General features: G+C 38.8%; 6 protein-coding genes across 10 annotated transcripts in view; 5 read left to right on the forward strand and 1 right to left on the reverse strand.

The window, feature by feature from the left end:
* The window catches only part of LOC111487001 (RING-H2 finger protein ATL74-like), a 3,320-nt gene extending 1,480 nt beyond the window's left edge, over window positions 1-1,840 (forward strand). The window contains exon 2 of one of the 3 annotated variants that reach the window (XM_023134203.1): window positions 174-1,840. In XM_023134203.1, the coding sequence (XP_022989971.1) occupies window positions 174-250 (77 nt within the window). In that variant the 3' untranslated portion in view covers window positions 251-1,840. The remainder of the gene's footprint in view (window positions 1-173) is intronic. The other 2 variants (XM_023134202.1, XM_023134204.1) reach the window with 2 other exon arrangements.
* Window positions 1,035-1,694, forward strand: LOC111487559. Its single transcript, XM_023135008.1, has one exon. The coding sequence runs from the start codon at window positions 1,035-1,037 to the stop codon at window positions 1,692-1,694; it is 660 nt and encodes a 219-aa protein (XP_022990776.1).
* A 99-nt stretch (window positions 1,841-1,939) lies between the features above and the next one.
* LOC111486999 lies at window positions 1,940-3,374 on the forward strand. Its single transcript, XM_023134200.1, has 4 exons — window positions 1,940-2,141; window positions 2,246-2,420; window positions 2,500-2,618; window positions 2,687-3,374. Exons 1-4 carry the CDS (start codon window positions 2,010-2,012, stop codon window positions 3,110-3,112), a joined length of 852 nt encoding a protein of 283 aa, XP_022989968.1. The 5' UTR covers window positions 1,940-2,009; the 3' UTR covers window positions 3,113-3,374.
* Window positions 3,375-4,430: 1,056 nt separating this feature from the next.
* On the forward strand, window positions 4,431-6,522 carry LOC111486982 (transcription elongation factor TFIIS-like). Its single transcript, XM_023134178.1, has 3 exons — window positions 4,431-4,577; window positions 4,775-4,969; window positions 5,326-6,522. Exons 2-3 carry the CDS (start codon window positions 4,808-4,810, stop codon window positions 6,286-6,288), a joined length of 1,125 nt encoding a protein of 374 aa, XP_022989946.1. The 5' UTR covers window positions 4,431-4,577; window positions 4,775-4,807; the 3' UTR covers window positions 6,289-6,522.
* Window positions 6,523-6,629: 107 nt separating this feature from the next.
* LOC111486981 lies at window positions 6,630-11,336 on the reverse strand. The gene is made up of 3 exons (XM_023134177.1): window positions 11,115-11,336; window positions 10,479-10,628; window positions 6,630-9,669 (listed from the first exon to the last, which is right to left on the reverse strand). Exons 2-3 carry the CDS (start codon window positions 10,597-10,599, stop codon window positions 6,863-6,865), a joined length of 2,928 nt encoding a protein of 975 aa, XP_022989945.1. The 5' UTR covers window positions 10,600-10,628; window positions 11,115-11,336; the 3' UTR covers window positions 6,630-6,862.
* A 704-nt stretch (window positions 11,337-12,040) lies between these two features.
* LOC111487075 (DNA-directed RNA polymerase II subunit 4) lies at window positions 12,041-15,247 on the forward strand. Of its 3 annotated transcripts, XM_023134300.1 has the most exons (8): window positions 12,043-12,194; window positions 12,272-12,309; window positions 12,586-12,668; window positions 13,829-13,937; window positions 14,082-14,159; window positions 14,453-14,486; window positions 14,587-14,655; window positions 14,961-15,247. In XM_023134300.1, the coding sequence occupies exons 3-8, from the start codon at window positions 12,620-12,622 to the stop codon at window positions 15,036-15,038; spliced, it is 417 nt and encodes a 138-aa protein (XP_022990068.1). In that variant the 5' UTR covers window positions 12,043-12,194; window positions 12,272-12,309; window positions 12,586-12,619; the 3' UTR covers window positions 15,039-15,247. The 3 variants fall into 3 exon arrangements, with proteins under 3 accessions (XP_022990070.1, XP_022990068.1, XP_022990067.1); XM_023134302.1 differs by lacking the exon at window positions 12,272-12,309 and having other exon boundaries at window positions 12,041-12,194; window positions 12,604-12,668; XM_023134299.1 differs by lacking the exon at window positions 12,272-12,309 and having other exon boundaries at window positions 12,045-12,194.
* The last annotated feature ends 69 nt before the right edge of the window (window positions 15,248-15,316 follow it).

The following is a 15,316-nucleotide window of genomic DNA, read 5'->3' on the forward strand; positions in this document are numbered from 1 at the left end:
AAAAAAAAAAAAAAAAAAAAATCCGTATTTAACTAGAAATATCATTAAGTCATAATTAATTAATAATTAATGCCATATCGATCGTCATCTACCTATATATGTGAAAATCTAATTCAAAATTTAATTTAAATCTACTCGTAATTACTATGGTTAAATCTTATAACCTCGTGCAGTTAAAACTATACAGATTTACCTCGATCTACTTTCCATCAAATTAATCTCAGTTTCCAACAAGCTCCATCTCTGCTGATGAGTCAGCATTGTTATGCTGACGTGGATACAAAACTGATTTGATTGGACGCGATTCACCGAAGGCTGAGGCCAGCCTGCGTGGACACACTGGAGGTCCATTCATATTCCTCATGCTACCACGTGCCAGTAATCGCTGATGAATCAACGGCTACGATCAAAAGTCTTAGTACATTGCCCTTTTTTTGTCCTTTTAATTTACCTTATTTTCGCGTGTAAAACTCGTGGAAATCGCCCCTACTCCACGTTCTCTTTGCCGGACCTCGTGGCAGTTCCCGATCGAAACACGCCACAAATTCCCTACACACATTCCTACTTCAAGCTTCAAAATCCCTCGGATACCCATTCGACACCACGACAAGTAGGGACAATGTCGTAATTTCAATTACAAGAAAATTGATTAGTAATGGAAGATGATGGCGGTTGCATGGAAATAAAATGAGACGATTTACAGAGAAGCAAACAAAGGTGGAATTCCGAGTGTGAAGGAAGACTGGACGCTGACGGGTTTATAATCAAAATGGAGAAAATAATATATTTATTATTAAAAAAAATTGACGATTTAAATGTCATGAAAATTTCAGCTGGTCTGATCGTTTTAGGAAACTGATTCAATCGCTTCTGTTTATCCAGTCTCGTTTCCTCCATCATCAAACGTCTGCTTCAACCAGAATCGTTTTCAATCCGAAACCAATTTCAAGAAGAAGGGAGGGCCGTCGTCTTCCCCATCGGCTAATTCCTCTGTTTCTGTTTTTTTGTCTCTTGGTTGCAGTTTGCGATAGCCAATGGTTTCGTTAGCAATTCAATGTGGAAGAAATTTCAGCGCATTGGATCATGGATACGCGAATGTTCCCGACGGATGTGATCAGAAAGTAAGTCCTCGTTCTTTGGTGGCTTTCCCCGGAAGATTCAGGAAATCGAGGACTCACATTTCTTCAATGAAGAGTTTGCAGCCAGTGAAAGGCCATGTGAAGGGGAGAAAAAAAGGCAATGAGGCGATTTCTAGCGATAAGCTCGATAAATGGATGAAGGAATCGGTGGTGGAAATTGTGAAGAATCTTCGAGAAGCGCCTCTGTTTTTGCGGTGGTACACGACGGAGGACGGCAAGGGAGCGAGATTGGAGACGGAGAAGGCAGTGGAGGAAGATCGTTGGAGAACGTTGGAGGAACAGTGGAAGAACGGAGAGGCGCGGACGCCGGAAGGAATCATATTCGTTCAAGAGCTTGAAGATGAGGATTACGAGGGGGAATCGAAGGCGTGGGGGATTGTAGTACAAGGAAGATGCGTTGAACGTGGTGCGCCGGTTTGTTACTTGTTGAAGACGAGTAGTAGTAGGGGAGGGGTAGGTCTGTGGTGCACGCATTTCTGTCTGGTTAGGGTTAAGAACTTCAGAGAGACGACGAAATCGCAGCTGAAGAATTGTTGGTTGCTGCAGAATCAGTGAAATTGGCAACTTAGAAAATATTTTAATATCTTTAGAAAACAATTTTATTTGATTTTTTTTTTTAAAAAAAATATATGAAAATGTCTTCTCTCCGGACGTAACGATAACAGAGAATATATACATTTTCAGACGTTGTTCCGGTGGCCCGTCTGCGTTTCTCTGATTCGTTGACTTTGACTTTTCTATTGACGACTTCTTCTTCGTCTTCCTTGTACTTTCCTCGTTTAATTGAAATCTTCAGCAATGTGGCGCGATTCCGCCATCTCGATTTCATCGCGGTTCTGCTCGATTCATCAGTCGTAGAAAGACGCGGCGATGAATCGTGATTTGGCGCTCGTATACGTGTTCTTTGTTCTTAATCTCGCCTCTCGTGAATCCAATGCTTCTTTCTCTGGCCGTATTTGGAATCTTCATCTCCGGTACGCGCTTTCGAAGGATTCTCCTCAGGTTTGTTTGACTTTGATTTTGATTTTCGATCTTCTTGTTGTTTATGCAACTTTTGGATTGCGATTGACTTCCAAATTTGTATTTCGCCTTTTCGATTCTTCTAGAGTATAGCTCCAACTCCGGCTCCGGCTCCTGGCCCTAGCTCTGTTTCTCCAACTCCTGCGATTCCGCCATTTCCAATCTCAACCTATGGTTCTTCCATGAAAAAGTGCAACCCGTCGTACAACACTTGTCACGACCTTGAGAACATGACTGCTTGCCTTCTATTCGCAGAAAAAGGTAATTCCGTTTTTCCCCAGTATCATATCATGAGATGATTTTTTCCCCAATAAATTGCTTGAAGATTGTTTTCTCACAGCAACGGTGGAACAATATCTTCTGATCCAGAATGCTGGAGGGACTTCACTGAAAGTGAATGTTATAATTTCCGATGCTAAATTCAAGGAGATACAAGTTCCTGAGCACCAATCTAGAAAGGTACTCTTTGTTAATCTTTGCTGGATCTTCACGAGAATAGCTATTTCAAGTTCCGTATTCTGTTACAGGTTAATATTTCAGATGTTCTAGAAAATTCAAAGATTGTATTAGATGCTGGGAGTGGGAAGTGTGAGATTCTGTTAGGATCACCAATGAAAAGTGGCAGCACTTTTGAGCAAATCTCTTCGTATGTAACCCATTTACACCTCGTATCCGGATCATACATACTACTTTCAATTGTTTTGATCATCGGAGGTGTGTGGGCATGCTGCAAGATAGGAACCAAGGAACGCCGTGCTGATGGAGTTCCATATCAGGAGCTTGAATTGGCAGAGCAGGATTCTTCTCCATCCAACGATTTGGAAGCATCAGAAGGTTGGGATCAAGGCTGGGACGACGACTGGGATGAGCCGAAGCCTGCAAATAAATCAAATTCTCAGACAAAGGCAAGCGGATCATCAAACGGTATTAGCTCTAGAACTTCTGGGAAATGATATGGGACGATTTTAGCTACAGGATAATGAATGATGTTGAAATGCCTGCTCATCACAATAGATGGGTTTTCTTTCTTCTTTGAAGAACAATAGGTCTCAGTTTTGCTCTTAGTAGAGGTATGTCAACATTTCAATTCAAATTTGAACTATGTAGATTCAATGTATCATTTCAATAACTTTAAAATCTTATAGGTTCTTTAGTCTCGCTCAGTTCCAAGGTATCATTTCATTTTATATTGAATTTATTCTCTATATTTGTTAATGTGGCTCCTCCTTTTCAACTAATAATACAGAATTTTCGTAAAATGATAAGGAAGTTTATCTTTTATTGTTGTTTCGGTGTGTTTAGGGTTAGTTTTTAGTAGACATTTTTTTAGTTTTAAGAGTTGATTAGGTATAAAATTACAAAATTTAAAGATGAATTAGTGTACTATCCCATATTGATTTGAGAGATAAACGAATGTTAACGAAGATTCTGAGCTTCCGAGGTAGATCTAAGTTTCTATATTAGTGTAGTAAACAAGTTTATTTTTTGATATTAGTGTTTTAATTACCCTATACAATCTAAGTTTTTATTTTATTTAAATTGCCTCAACTTAATATTCAATATTTTAAAAATGGTCCTTTTGGGATTAAATATTTGTAAAGGCTAATAATAATAATAATTTTTTTTTTTTTTGCTAGACTTGATATTGTTAAACACTGTGCTTTCGATATCAAAAGAGTATTTTCTAAGGAGGTTCAAAATACAAAATATGATTACCTGAAAAACAGGTTGATTTATGGATTGCCTAAAAATTTATTAGGTTGAATTGAAGTTGTCAAATATAAATTATATAATTATATGTGAATATGTCTATTTCTATCATTATTTATTCCTTAATTTTTCTTAACAATTTTTTTTTTAAAATATATTAAAACTGAATTATAAATTTGAATTAAATATTTAAAATAAATAAATAGCTATTTTAAAAATTAATGTTTTACTTTTATTTTAAAAAAATTATTGGAAGAGAACACCAATCCAAACAAAAATTTGATTCGGTTGGATTTGTTTATTATTTAATCATGAAACTTTTAAAACACACAAAATTTGTTGAGTCAAAAGAGTGAAACCGAATGAAATACCCAAAACCCCCCTTAGGATTCTCACTCTGCCTATGGGTAAATAGGTAAATCAGAGCTATTATGACCTGTTCTTCGCTCTTACTCTTAGGATCTTACGGTGAATCTGTATGCCACGTTTTTCGTCTCTGGCCGTCCGATTTAATTCCTATCTTGCTCCGTCTACCCTTATACCTCATCTCCCAGGCCTCGTTTCAATTTCTTTACTCTCTCCGCCGTCTCTCTGCCGAAAAAGGGATTTTTCCAAAGCCGATCCCGATTTATTTTCCGTTGTAGTTTTTGATTTCTTCTATTCAGTGTGGTATTGCGAGCGTTTTTGCAGTCGGCGATTCAGATCTCTGTAAGTGTTACTTATTCGAAATCGATCAATTGCCATCGGCAATGCGTTTTCTTTTGATTTGATGGTATCTTTTTGCTTGTTCATTGAGAAAAGAACTCGAATTCGATATTGATTGCAATACCCCCCCGCATGCGTCGTTTTTCTCATTCCGCTGTGTTGTTGTTGGGATCTTATCGTTCTTGGAATGTGGCCGTTAGGTTCTATCAAAATTCTTCGTTGGCGGTGATTCGATGGAGAAAGAGCTGGTCGAATTGTTTGAAGCGGCGAAGAAGGCTGCAGACGCCGCTGCAGCACCATCAAATGATGGGGGAGCCGAGGAAAGTCGTTGTCTTGATGCCCTACGGCAGCTCAAGAAATTTCCTGTTACATATCAAATCCTTGTTTCCACTCAGGTTTTCTTCTCACTATACTTGAAATTTGTTTCTTTTGTTGATGGTGGATGGATACTCAAAATGTTAAGAGCCGGTTAGTTTATAAAATCGTACATGCTTTTTGATATGAACTAAGCCTAAATTCCTTGTTTGCTCGTCAACGAATTGGTTTCATAACGAGCTGCGTTCACTCTGTTTCATCTGTTATTTACGTTCTTCATAACGAAATCATCTCACTGGAAGTTTTTGGAACAATAATACTGGAGTCATAGCTCTCGTTATATATTGTTTTCTGGATTTTTTTTCAATCCCTTTTCCTTTGTAATTGAGGTCCATTTTCATGCGTTGCTCAAGATTCTATATCTTGCCTTCCATAGGTTGGGAAGCGCCTTCGGCACCTCACTAAACACCCCAAGAAGAAAATACAAGACTATGCTTCTGACTTGATTGAGATGTGGAAGGATATAGTAATCAAGGAGACTAACAAGAATAAGAAGAATGGAAACGGCAACAGTAAAGAACCATCCAAAATTGGTTCTCCCAGTGCAGAGTCCGTTAAGGTGGAGAACTTTCAAAAATCATCTTCCATGAAGGTTGAGAGAGTTTCCAAGGTTGAGCAATTCAATAGGATTGGTTCCACAAGCTCTGTTAAATTTTCTAGATCGGCGAGCGCGGTCTCGGAGAAAAACTCTGTTAAGGTTGAAAAAACTGATTCAGTGGTCAAGGTGGAAAGGATGGTTAAAGAAGAGAAGAAAATCTCTATTGAAAAGAAACCAAGCGGCGCTGCTGGACCTCCAAAGCTTACTTCCATGATCAAATCAAAAGATGCTGCTCGCGACAAAATAAGAGAACTTCTCGTTGAGGCCTTCTCCAAGGTTCCTGGTGAGGCTGATGAAGATGTTATAGATGAAGTAAATGCAAGCGATCCTATCCGTGTTGCTGTTTCTGTAGAATCCGTGATGTTCGAAAATTGGGGAGGTTCTACTGGGGCACAGAAGGCCAAGTACAGATCTATAATGTTTAACCTCAAGGATCCGAAGAACCCAGATTTTCGGAGAAAAGTTCTTCTTGGGCTTATCAAGCCAGAAAGGATGACCAACTTGAGCACAACTGATATGGCAAGTGATCAGAGAAAACGTGAAAACGAAGAGATTGCACAAAAAGCACTATTCGAATGTGAGCGGGGAGGAGCTCCAAAAGCTACCACCGATCAGTTCAAATGTGGTCGATGCGGTCAACGCAAGACGACCTACTATCAATTGCAGACACGGAGTGCTGATGAACCTATGACAACGTTTGTAACTTGTGTAAACTGCAATAATCATTGGAAGTTCTGTTGAGTCTCTCTTATGAGCTGCAGAAAATGTTATTGTTTGGAACAATTTACTGAGCTGCTAGTGTTATTTTGCTTTGACACTGGTTGCAGTCTGTAATCTCAGTCCACATCACTAATTTAGGACGTAGGAGGTTCTGTACCGTAGGATTTTCAAGTACCAATTTGTCGAGAAATTCAGTGTATAAACTTTGTCTATTTCTTATTTCCTTCGGTATTTGTTGAGTTTCGTACTTCCAAATAACTTGTGTTTCCACTAGTGCTTGTATCATTTCAGTTCTTCAGCGATGATGAAAGGTACAATAATGGTTCAGACCAACCCAATCGACTCGAATCAGTTTTTATAAAGGTGTGAAAATCTCTCTAATATTTTAGAACTTATCCATAAGAATGTAATATACATAATATTGATAGAATAGATTTATGTCTCCTTATTAACGTACATATGAAATATGAAACAAGCAAAACGTAGCCGTCTATATTTTACGTGGAACATTGCTGAGATCGTGGTTGAGCTTGTAATGCTTCACAAAGTTAGCAGAGATCTAAAATCATCAAGAGAATGAACAAACATCACCTTGTTATTTCCTCTGCATGCTTCTTCTTGATGCGTTCAACCCTCTAAAGACTTGGCTTGGTGAAGAATACCCCATGAGTCGATGAAGTGGGGAATTTGATTTGGCTGATAAATTTCCAACTTTGGAGGACAACTTCTCAGCCTTGTAGCCATGGGAGGATGGACCACCAGACTGGTAACTCTTCTTTAGACTTTCAGTTTTGTTTTGAGACCACTTTGAACTAAGCTCTTTCTCCATTTCGTCTTGGCGAGATGAACGTGGTAAGACAACAGAATCGCCTATTTCTCTCGAGCCACTTTTGCTGATAGCAACCCCATAGCCATTGAGCTTATCGGCCTCAGATGGTGGAGGTTCTGCAACACTCGGTACATATGGAACAATATGAGTTCTGCTCTGAAGAGAAAACTCAAGAATCTTAGAGCAATGACCGCACTTGAGCCGATAGCATCGTCTTTTCACTAAGAGAAATTCTGCAGGAATCTGCAGTAACTTCAAGCAGTAGTAACAAGTTATAAACGGGGCACCTCCAGCCATTGGCCGTAGATGATGCTTGGCCACATGATTTTGATGGCTCATATGATCAGACTGCAAACGAATGCCCTTTGCAGATAACTGCGCGCTTACAAAACGTTGGGGACTAGATGCACATGAGCTGTATTGACTATAATAGTCGTGATCGATATGCGCCATACGGGCCCCTTGATTATGCCAGTGTTCAGATGGAAGCAGCTGCATTGAGTGTGGGATGTGTTCAATGCCATAGTAATTAACCTGAGGACCACTAACAGCCTTTACAGCAGAAGTCATCCGAGATAAAGAATGTCGTTCGAGATCATTACTTTGAGGCCCTCTTCTTCGTGAGTAAGAAGGATATTCTGTGTCATGCCATGTATCCTTCTGAGTGGCTCCGATCGGTACCCTTCCGCTTGCGTTCCCGTTTAGATTACACGTTTTCTCCAATTCATCCTGCAGTTCGCAAACCATTCTCAACAATCTAACCTTGGCCTCATCATGTTCCACAAAATTGTCTGATGAATGCATTCTAGAATCATGGGGTTCGTCGAACATGGAACTAGAAACGCTGTCGTTCTCGTAGCCACCGTCGTGATCCCTTCCAAGTAACGACAACTTACTTTGATATTTTTCTCTCCTTAACGTGCTTCTGTTTTGCATATCCTGTCTTCTATGTTGCAGCATATCATTATGATTCCTTTCATGATATTCTCTGCCATAATGCTTCTCACGAGGCAAACTTTTCCAGGAACTCCTTGTTTCAATCGGAATTTCGGAATCTCTAGCCACTGCGTTATTGTTCATCAAGGACTCTTCTCTTCTGGGACCGTCGGAAGCTTCTTGAATGTTCTTTAACGAACATCTTTGACGATCCAAAAACTGATCATCCATTCCATCATATGCAAAAGAACTTTTGGTTTTCAAAGATTTGACCATACCAGTAGCGCAATGATTCACTTCCGTACAAGCAAAATTATCAACAGGAATTCGATGATCGGTATCATGGCTAATCGTTTCTTCGTGTTCTTCTACTCGTGCAGTAAGAGGAGCAAGAATCTTAGATGGAATGCTTGTCCCCATAATAGAACTTGTAGCTACTGCATTTGAAATACCTGAGCTTTCTAAATTGGAATGAGTCTCCTTCCAATCTTCTTGACTTTCTTCTCCTGACAGGAAGATCTCCTCAACTATGTCATCTCCCGAACGGTCTCCACTTGAGAGCTTGTCTTTCTCACGATTAGCAACCGCATTTGCAAAAGATACTCGAACCGAAGATCCAGATTGGTCATCATTGGTGGCATTCGTTCGGTGTTTGCTCAAAGATATCTGAACAGGATGCTCCCTGTGGTTATCTTCGTCTTCCTTCTGATCTTTCTCATCATTTGGATCCAAAACAGACTCACCGGAGAATGGGATCGTTATTACTTCATGGTTTAACGTGCTAGTTTCTGTTGTTTTTATATGATCTCGTCCTGAGAGGTCAGCATTCCCAGGAGAAGCATTAGAGCAGCTCGGTTGCTCGTCATGGCAAGCCTGGGATTCATCATTGCTTCCAGCATTGTTTAGGCATTCGCTCAACTTTATATGAGCAAGCTGTTCCTGACTAACATCCCCAGATTCTTTCAGACCCTTCATGTCTGTCGGGTCTATAGAACACTCACCGGAGGACGGAATAGTTATTTCAGGACTTGAAATGCTATATTCCTCTTGTTCTGGAGCATCATCTTGGTATGGGAGCTCACCATTCTCATGATAAGCGCACTCATCTTCACAATACACTTGATCTGGAAATCCTGATGGCCCTTCATGACCAGCACGAGATTCACCATCGTTTCTAGCATAATTTAGGCGCTCACCCAACTTCCTACGAACGAGTTGCCCAGTGCTACTATCTCCAGATTCATCATGGTTCTCCTCGACATCTGGATCTACGATGCACTCACCAGAGAATGCAATAATTCTTTCATGACTTGATGAACAAATGCTGGCTTCTTCTGCATTATCCCCATCTGAGATTTCGCCATTCTCGTGATGAGGTTCATCATCATTTCTAGTATTCCTTTGCTGCACGTTCAAAGTCGAATGAACGAGCTCCTCACTTCTCCATTCTCCAGATTCATTTATATCCCTTCCATTGCTTAAGTCCAAATTAGATTCACCATGAGTTGGAATGATCGTTTTATGGTTCGGAGTGCTAGGCTGCTTATCTTCAGAGGGGTTGACTTCATGCCTCTCCACAGAATCTCTGTTTTGTGAGCCCACATCTGTGTTGTGGGAACTGTCTCTTCGATTCTTTGCTGCACAAAGGATCAGGGGAAATAAATTAGTAAGAGCTTTGAAAAGTCACATACAGGGAAGAACAGAAGATGGTAAAAATATTAGAATTTCATAGCATCATCTTGAAGTATCATATTCAATGTGGTTAGCAGATGTTCTGTTTGTATATTCATGTCTATAAGAAGTTATATATAACCACCCAAGCCCACTGCTAGCAGACGGGCATATCACCATCAACCTCACGGTTTTAAAACACGTCTACTAAGGAGAGGTTTTCATACCCTTATAAGGAATGCTTCGTCCCCCAATCTAACTAACGTGGGATCTCACAATCCACCCCCCTTGGGGACCAGCGTCTTCACTGGTACACCACCCGCTATTTGACTCTGATACCATTTGTAACAACCCAAGCCCACCGTTAGCAGATATGTCTGCTTTGGCCCATTACGTATTGCTGTCAGCCTCACGGTTTTAAAATACGTCTACTAGGGAGAGGTTTTCACACCTTTACAAATAGTATCAGAGCTAGACACCAGACGGTGTGCCAGCGAGGACCCAAGACCTCCAAGGAGGGTGGATTGTGAGATCCCAATTGAAATGGGGGACGAAACACTCCTTATAAGGGTGTAAAAACCTCTCCCTAGTAGACGCATTTTAAAACTATGTGGTTGACGGCGATACGTAACGAACTAAAGCAGACTAACTGTGGCTCATTATATGACAGGTGATCATGTTTAAGCCTTATCCTAAAACTTTCTGAAATTCAAGCATCAAAATTTGAAATAACATCGCATGTCTAGTTTGTTAGATATGGGAAAGAGCATTTTACCTACTAGAATTGTATCACATCCACCACATTTGTAAACAGGAATATCAGGCAACTCAGGAAGAAGCCGACGACATCTAGGACACTTAACCAAACGAATTTTAGCAGTCAATCCAGTGGCCATGTTGCTCCAAACACTTAGTCACCACGCCTCTGCAGTCACATAACCATTACCACATACAATTAGTTATAAATCCACACAGAAGCTATTAAATCACCGCTAAAACTCTCCATACTTCAAAATTGAGTATACATAACAGTACATGAAGTTCAAATACTGAATCCCCACCAAACCCTTTACCATAAAAATCTATAAGGATAACTTAATCCTACCAGAAAGTCATAAAGGAAACAACCCAATTACACAAACTTCATAAACAATCAGATCATCCCTACTTCTGGATTAAACACCACTAGCTCACAAAATCCACAAAATTCAGAAAGAACTGAGAATAAGTGGCGAAATTGGAAACAGAACAAGCTCCAAGAGCATAGATCCGATCGAGAAGAATGAAACAGGAGTATGAAGAGTGGATGAGAAAACCCACAAAACGCACCTAAGAGCAAAGTAATTGAGTAGATACTAAAGAACCCAGTTCCCAAAATATATAAGTAATGGAAGATTAAGCAGATAAGAACCTGATTGCATGAAATTCTTTTCTTAGACGCCAAGCATATGAGAAAAAACGAGGACCCCAAACGAAATCTCCAAGGTTCTCGCAGTTTATCAAGGAGGGACAAGTTTGAGGCCTTGAAAAACGTTGCAGAATCCTCCTTCCCTCTGAACAAGAGACGAAGAGTAGCCCATTCAGCGGGTAAAGAAGAGGACGAAGGACTTCAATGGGAGGGGGGCTGGAGTCAAAGGGCGGAACAGAAAAAAACAATCAGGGTTGACTGGACCGGAAGGAGCCAATTACTTCGTGCCACGTGTAAACACGAATGAATTGGAATTTGGTTAAATAAATTGGGGAGTTTGCCTTCGTCTTTGGGGCAAAAAATAAATAAATTTAATTTCTGTTGAGGAATGTTAAATGCAGCAGCATCTATAGTTCCGACGTAATTAACATTAAAATTATTATTATTATATTATATTATATTATATTGTTGTTGTGGGATTATAGGTGGATGACGTGGGCGTGGGGACCACTTGTATTTAATTTTCTAAAATCGTTAAGGATGGTTCGGAATTTTGGTTGCGTATGGACAAACCTTGTGGTGTGCATAAAGTCCACAACTTAGAAATTTTGATGATTCTATATAACTTGTTGAAATGGTCATTGTTGACCCATCGAACCCACCAACATTATTCTTTATTATTATAAATTTTCTATATTTTCTCCGCTTTTAAATTATTTTTAGCCCCAAGACTTAATTTTTGGATATTAATATTAGACACGTCTAAATCTCTTTTCTATATCATTTTCATATCTAACCCACAATTTTTTCGACCTTTTAATTATCAAGGCTGCACTCTCGGGAAAATTTGTGTTCATCTTTAAAATTTTATTTTTAGTGTTGAAACCCAATATCAAAATATCATAAAATTAAAAATTTTAAACATTTAAGCCATATATATTTTCCTCAATTGTTTTATAATTGGGTTTCTTGAAAATATTAGAGAAATCTGTGTCGCGCCTTCTCTGTTTCCCGCCGGCTCTCCCTTTTCGCCGTCACGTCGCACCGCCGCTTCTGGCCTCCTAATCCTCTCGGTGTTTTGTGGTGCGTACTCTCTCAGTTTTCCCTATTTACATACTGATTACGAATAGCACGACTTGGCTTGACTGCCTTCTTTACAGATGGGTAGTTGAATTTGATTCTCCAGCAATAGAATTTGGTATTATTCTCCGTTCTTGAATACGAATCTACTCTTCGTTGCAAAATTTTCCTAATTTTTTTAGTCTAGTAATATGTTCAGAACTCACAGTAATTTGGTATGAAGCCATTTTGTTAGGGCTTAAATTCCCCTCTGTTCCCGGAAGTTACTGAGGTTCTGGATAATTCACTTGGGTTTCACTTAAATATGAAATATATCCATCATTTATCTAAAACAAAATTCAAGTTCTTCCTTGAACAAGTTGAATGAAGTTTATTGTGGTTTACTCGTTTTCAGATTCTTTTGGTTGTCCAAAACTCCAACTTCAAGCATGTCTGGAGAGGAGGAAGAAAATGCTGCTGAGCTTAAAATTGGGGATGGTACCAATCTATCTATTAATCTCTAATTTTCATCAATAATCAACGAGATTTTAAGTCCCTCTTACTTTGTATGGTGATGGTTTCCTTCACTGCCTCCTTTTTGTTCCCCATGCCTTATTATACGTATCCTTATTACACAATCTTTTTAACAGCGAATATAGTTTGGACTGCGAATATGGAGCTAATGTAAACACTTACTAATTTTGTTGCAGTAAAGAAATTACAATCTCTTATTAATCACATACCCTGTGGATAGTTATTTGCTTTATTGTGAGAGGAGAAAGATAGTAAATGTAATAGTCCAAGCACACCGTTGGCAGATATTATCTTCTTTGGGCTTTTCCTTCTAGGCTTCCTCTCAATGTTTTAAAACTCGTCTACTAAGGAGAGGTTTCCACACCCTTGTAAGGAATGATTCGTTCCCCTCTCCACCAATGTGGGATCTCACACTCCACCCCACTTGTAGCCCAGCATCCCTGCTGACACACTGCCCTATGTTTGACTCTGATACCATTTGTAACAGTCCAAGCCCACCGCTAGCAAATATTGTCTTCTTTGAGCTTTTTCTTCTTGGCTTCCCTTCAAGGTTTTAAAACGTGTCTACTAGGTAGAGGTTTCCACACTCTTATAAGGAGTGCTTCGTTCCTCTATTAAGCCATTAGTTTATGTGAGTATGTCTTATAGCCATCTACATAGAATCATACTATTTCGTAACTTTCTCTCTTGTTAGATAAGAAAAAGTCATTAGATGTGTTGTCTTATAGGTGGCTGGGCATCCACATTCATAAAAAGAGATTTCTTTTGCGTACACTCTCTTATCGTTTTTTATGATATCGTGTCAAGGCTCAAATAGCTAAATGCCCTGGGTTTTCAGATATTTTGGGTTAATATTAAATTGTCCTAAGGTTTCTGAAATTTTAGATGAAGATATGTAATCTATGCAAAATCTAAATTCTAACATTTAACATTTTATCATTTGAATACTCAACTATTTAAGCTTTTCCATTTTTTATGAATATATGATAATTAAGACATTAGAATAGATCTTTTGTTTATATGGTAAGTAGTTATTCAAAATTTAAGCTCTTTCCACCAAGATCTTTTTGGTGTATACACAGCTTTTTTATCCTTTTGCATTTATTTCCTTTGGCTGCCCGCAGAGTTTTTGAAGGCCAAGTGTTTAATGAATTGTGAGGTTTCTTTGATCCTTGAACACAAATATGAGCAACTTCAACAAATGTCTGAGGATCCAATGAATCAAGTTTCTCAGTGAGTTTTATGCTTATTGTTTATTGTTTATTGATTTAGAAGCGAACTTAGAGTTTATTTTGCTGGTTGATATAGCTAAACTTATGATATTCATCACCGTTACAAAGATGAGAGCTTTTTAATTCTGGTCTTCTTTTTCTGCAGAGTGTTTGAAAAGTCGCTGCAGTATGTGAAACGCTTTAGTCGCTATAAAAATCCTGATGCCGTCAGACAAGTTCGAGAGTATCCTTGTCTTGATTTTATGGGATGGTGGGAAGGATGGGTTGAGCATATCCACCTTATGCTAAATTCATTTTGAACTTGTAATTTACAACTACCATTTTCTAGCTAGCCAAGAGCTCTTTGGTTAATTATTATTTGGGAAATAGTGAATGAATTAAGATTAACTGCTTCGATATGTAGTTCATGGAGGACAATATAGTTTACTTTTATCAACTCTGGTATGAACTAGAAGGTTGAGTTCATTGCTTTAGAATCGCATAAACTAGAGGTGTTGATTCTTAACTGCCATGCAGAATTCTAAGCAGGTATCAGTTGGCTGAGTTTGAGGTATATATTTGAAACTTGATTAAATCAATCAATTTACAGATCATTATGTACTTAACACTGAATAAGGAAAGATTTATCTCATCACTCTTGAAATTTGCAGCTCTGTGTTCTTGGCAACCTTTGTCCTGAGACCGTGGAGGAAGCTATTGCTATGGTACCATCTTTGAAGGTATCTTTTGCCTCCTTTTTTATGCCTACACCATATCAACAAGTACAGTAGTTTTTTTTTTTGCTTGTAGTTGGTAGTATTGTTGAGGATTATTGGGAGTTGAGTCCCACATTGGTTAATTTAGTGGAAGATAATGGGTTTATACATGAGGAATACTACCTCCATCTCCATTGGTATAAGGCATTTTGGGGAAGTCCAAAGCAAAGCCTTGAGAGCTTATGCATTGTGGAAAGTCGTAATTTCTAACAAGTATATGTATTGGTATTCATCTTAGAATTGTTTATGAACACTTTTGTTGGCTTCAGGCTAAAGGGAGGGTGCACGACGACGAAGCAATCGAGAAGATGTTAAATGATCTGTCCTTAATCAAAAAGTTTGAGTAGTTGCTTTCGAAGTTTGGGTTAAACATGTTCAAATCCAATGTCTATCATTTTCTCACTTAGAACAATGGGGAATTGTAGCCTTCTGTGTCGTAGTATTATCACTTGATGGGTCTGTTTGTAATTGATATCCTTGACAAATCTTCAAACTAAATTTGAGTTGTATCTTATTCTCTTTCACCATTACAATGAAAATGTGCTTATCAATAAAACAGTATATTCAAATCAATTAAGGCCTAGAATGATCATATATCTAAATATGTTGATGGTTTCTTCCTTCT

Source organism: Cucurbita maxima, unplaced genomic scaffold, assembly GCF_002738345.1.
Source record: "Cucurbita maxima cultivar Rimu unplaced genomic scaffold, Cmax_1.0 Cma_Scf00012, whole genome shotgun sequence".
Taxonomy (NCBI): Eukaryota; Viridiplantae; Streptophyta; class Magnoliopsida; order Cucurbitales; family Cucurbitaceae; genus Cucurbita; species Cucurbita maxima.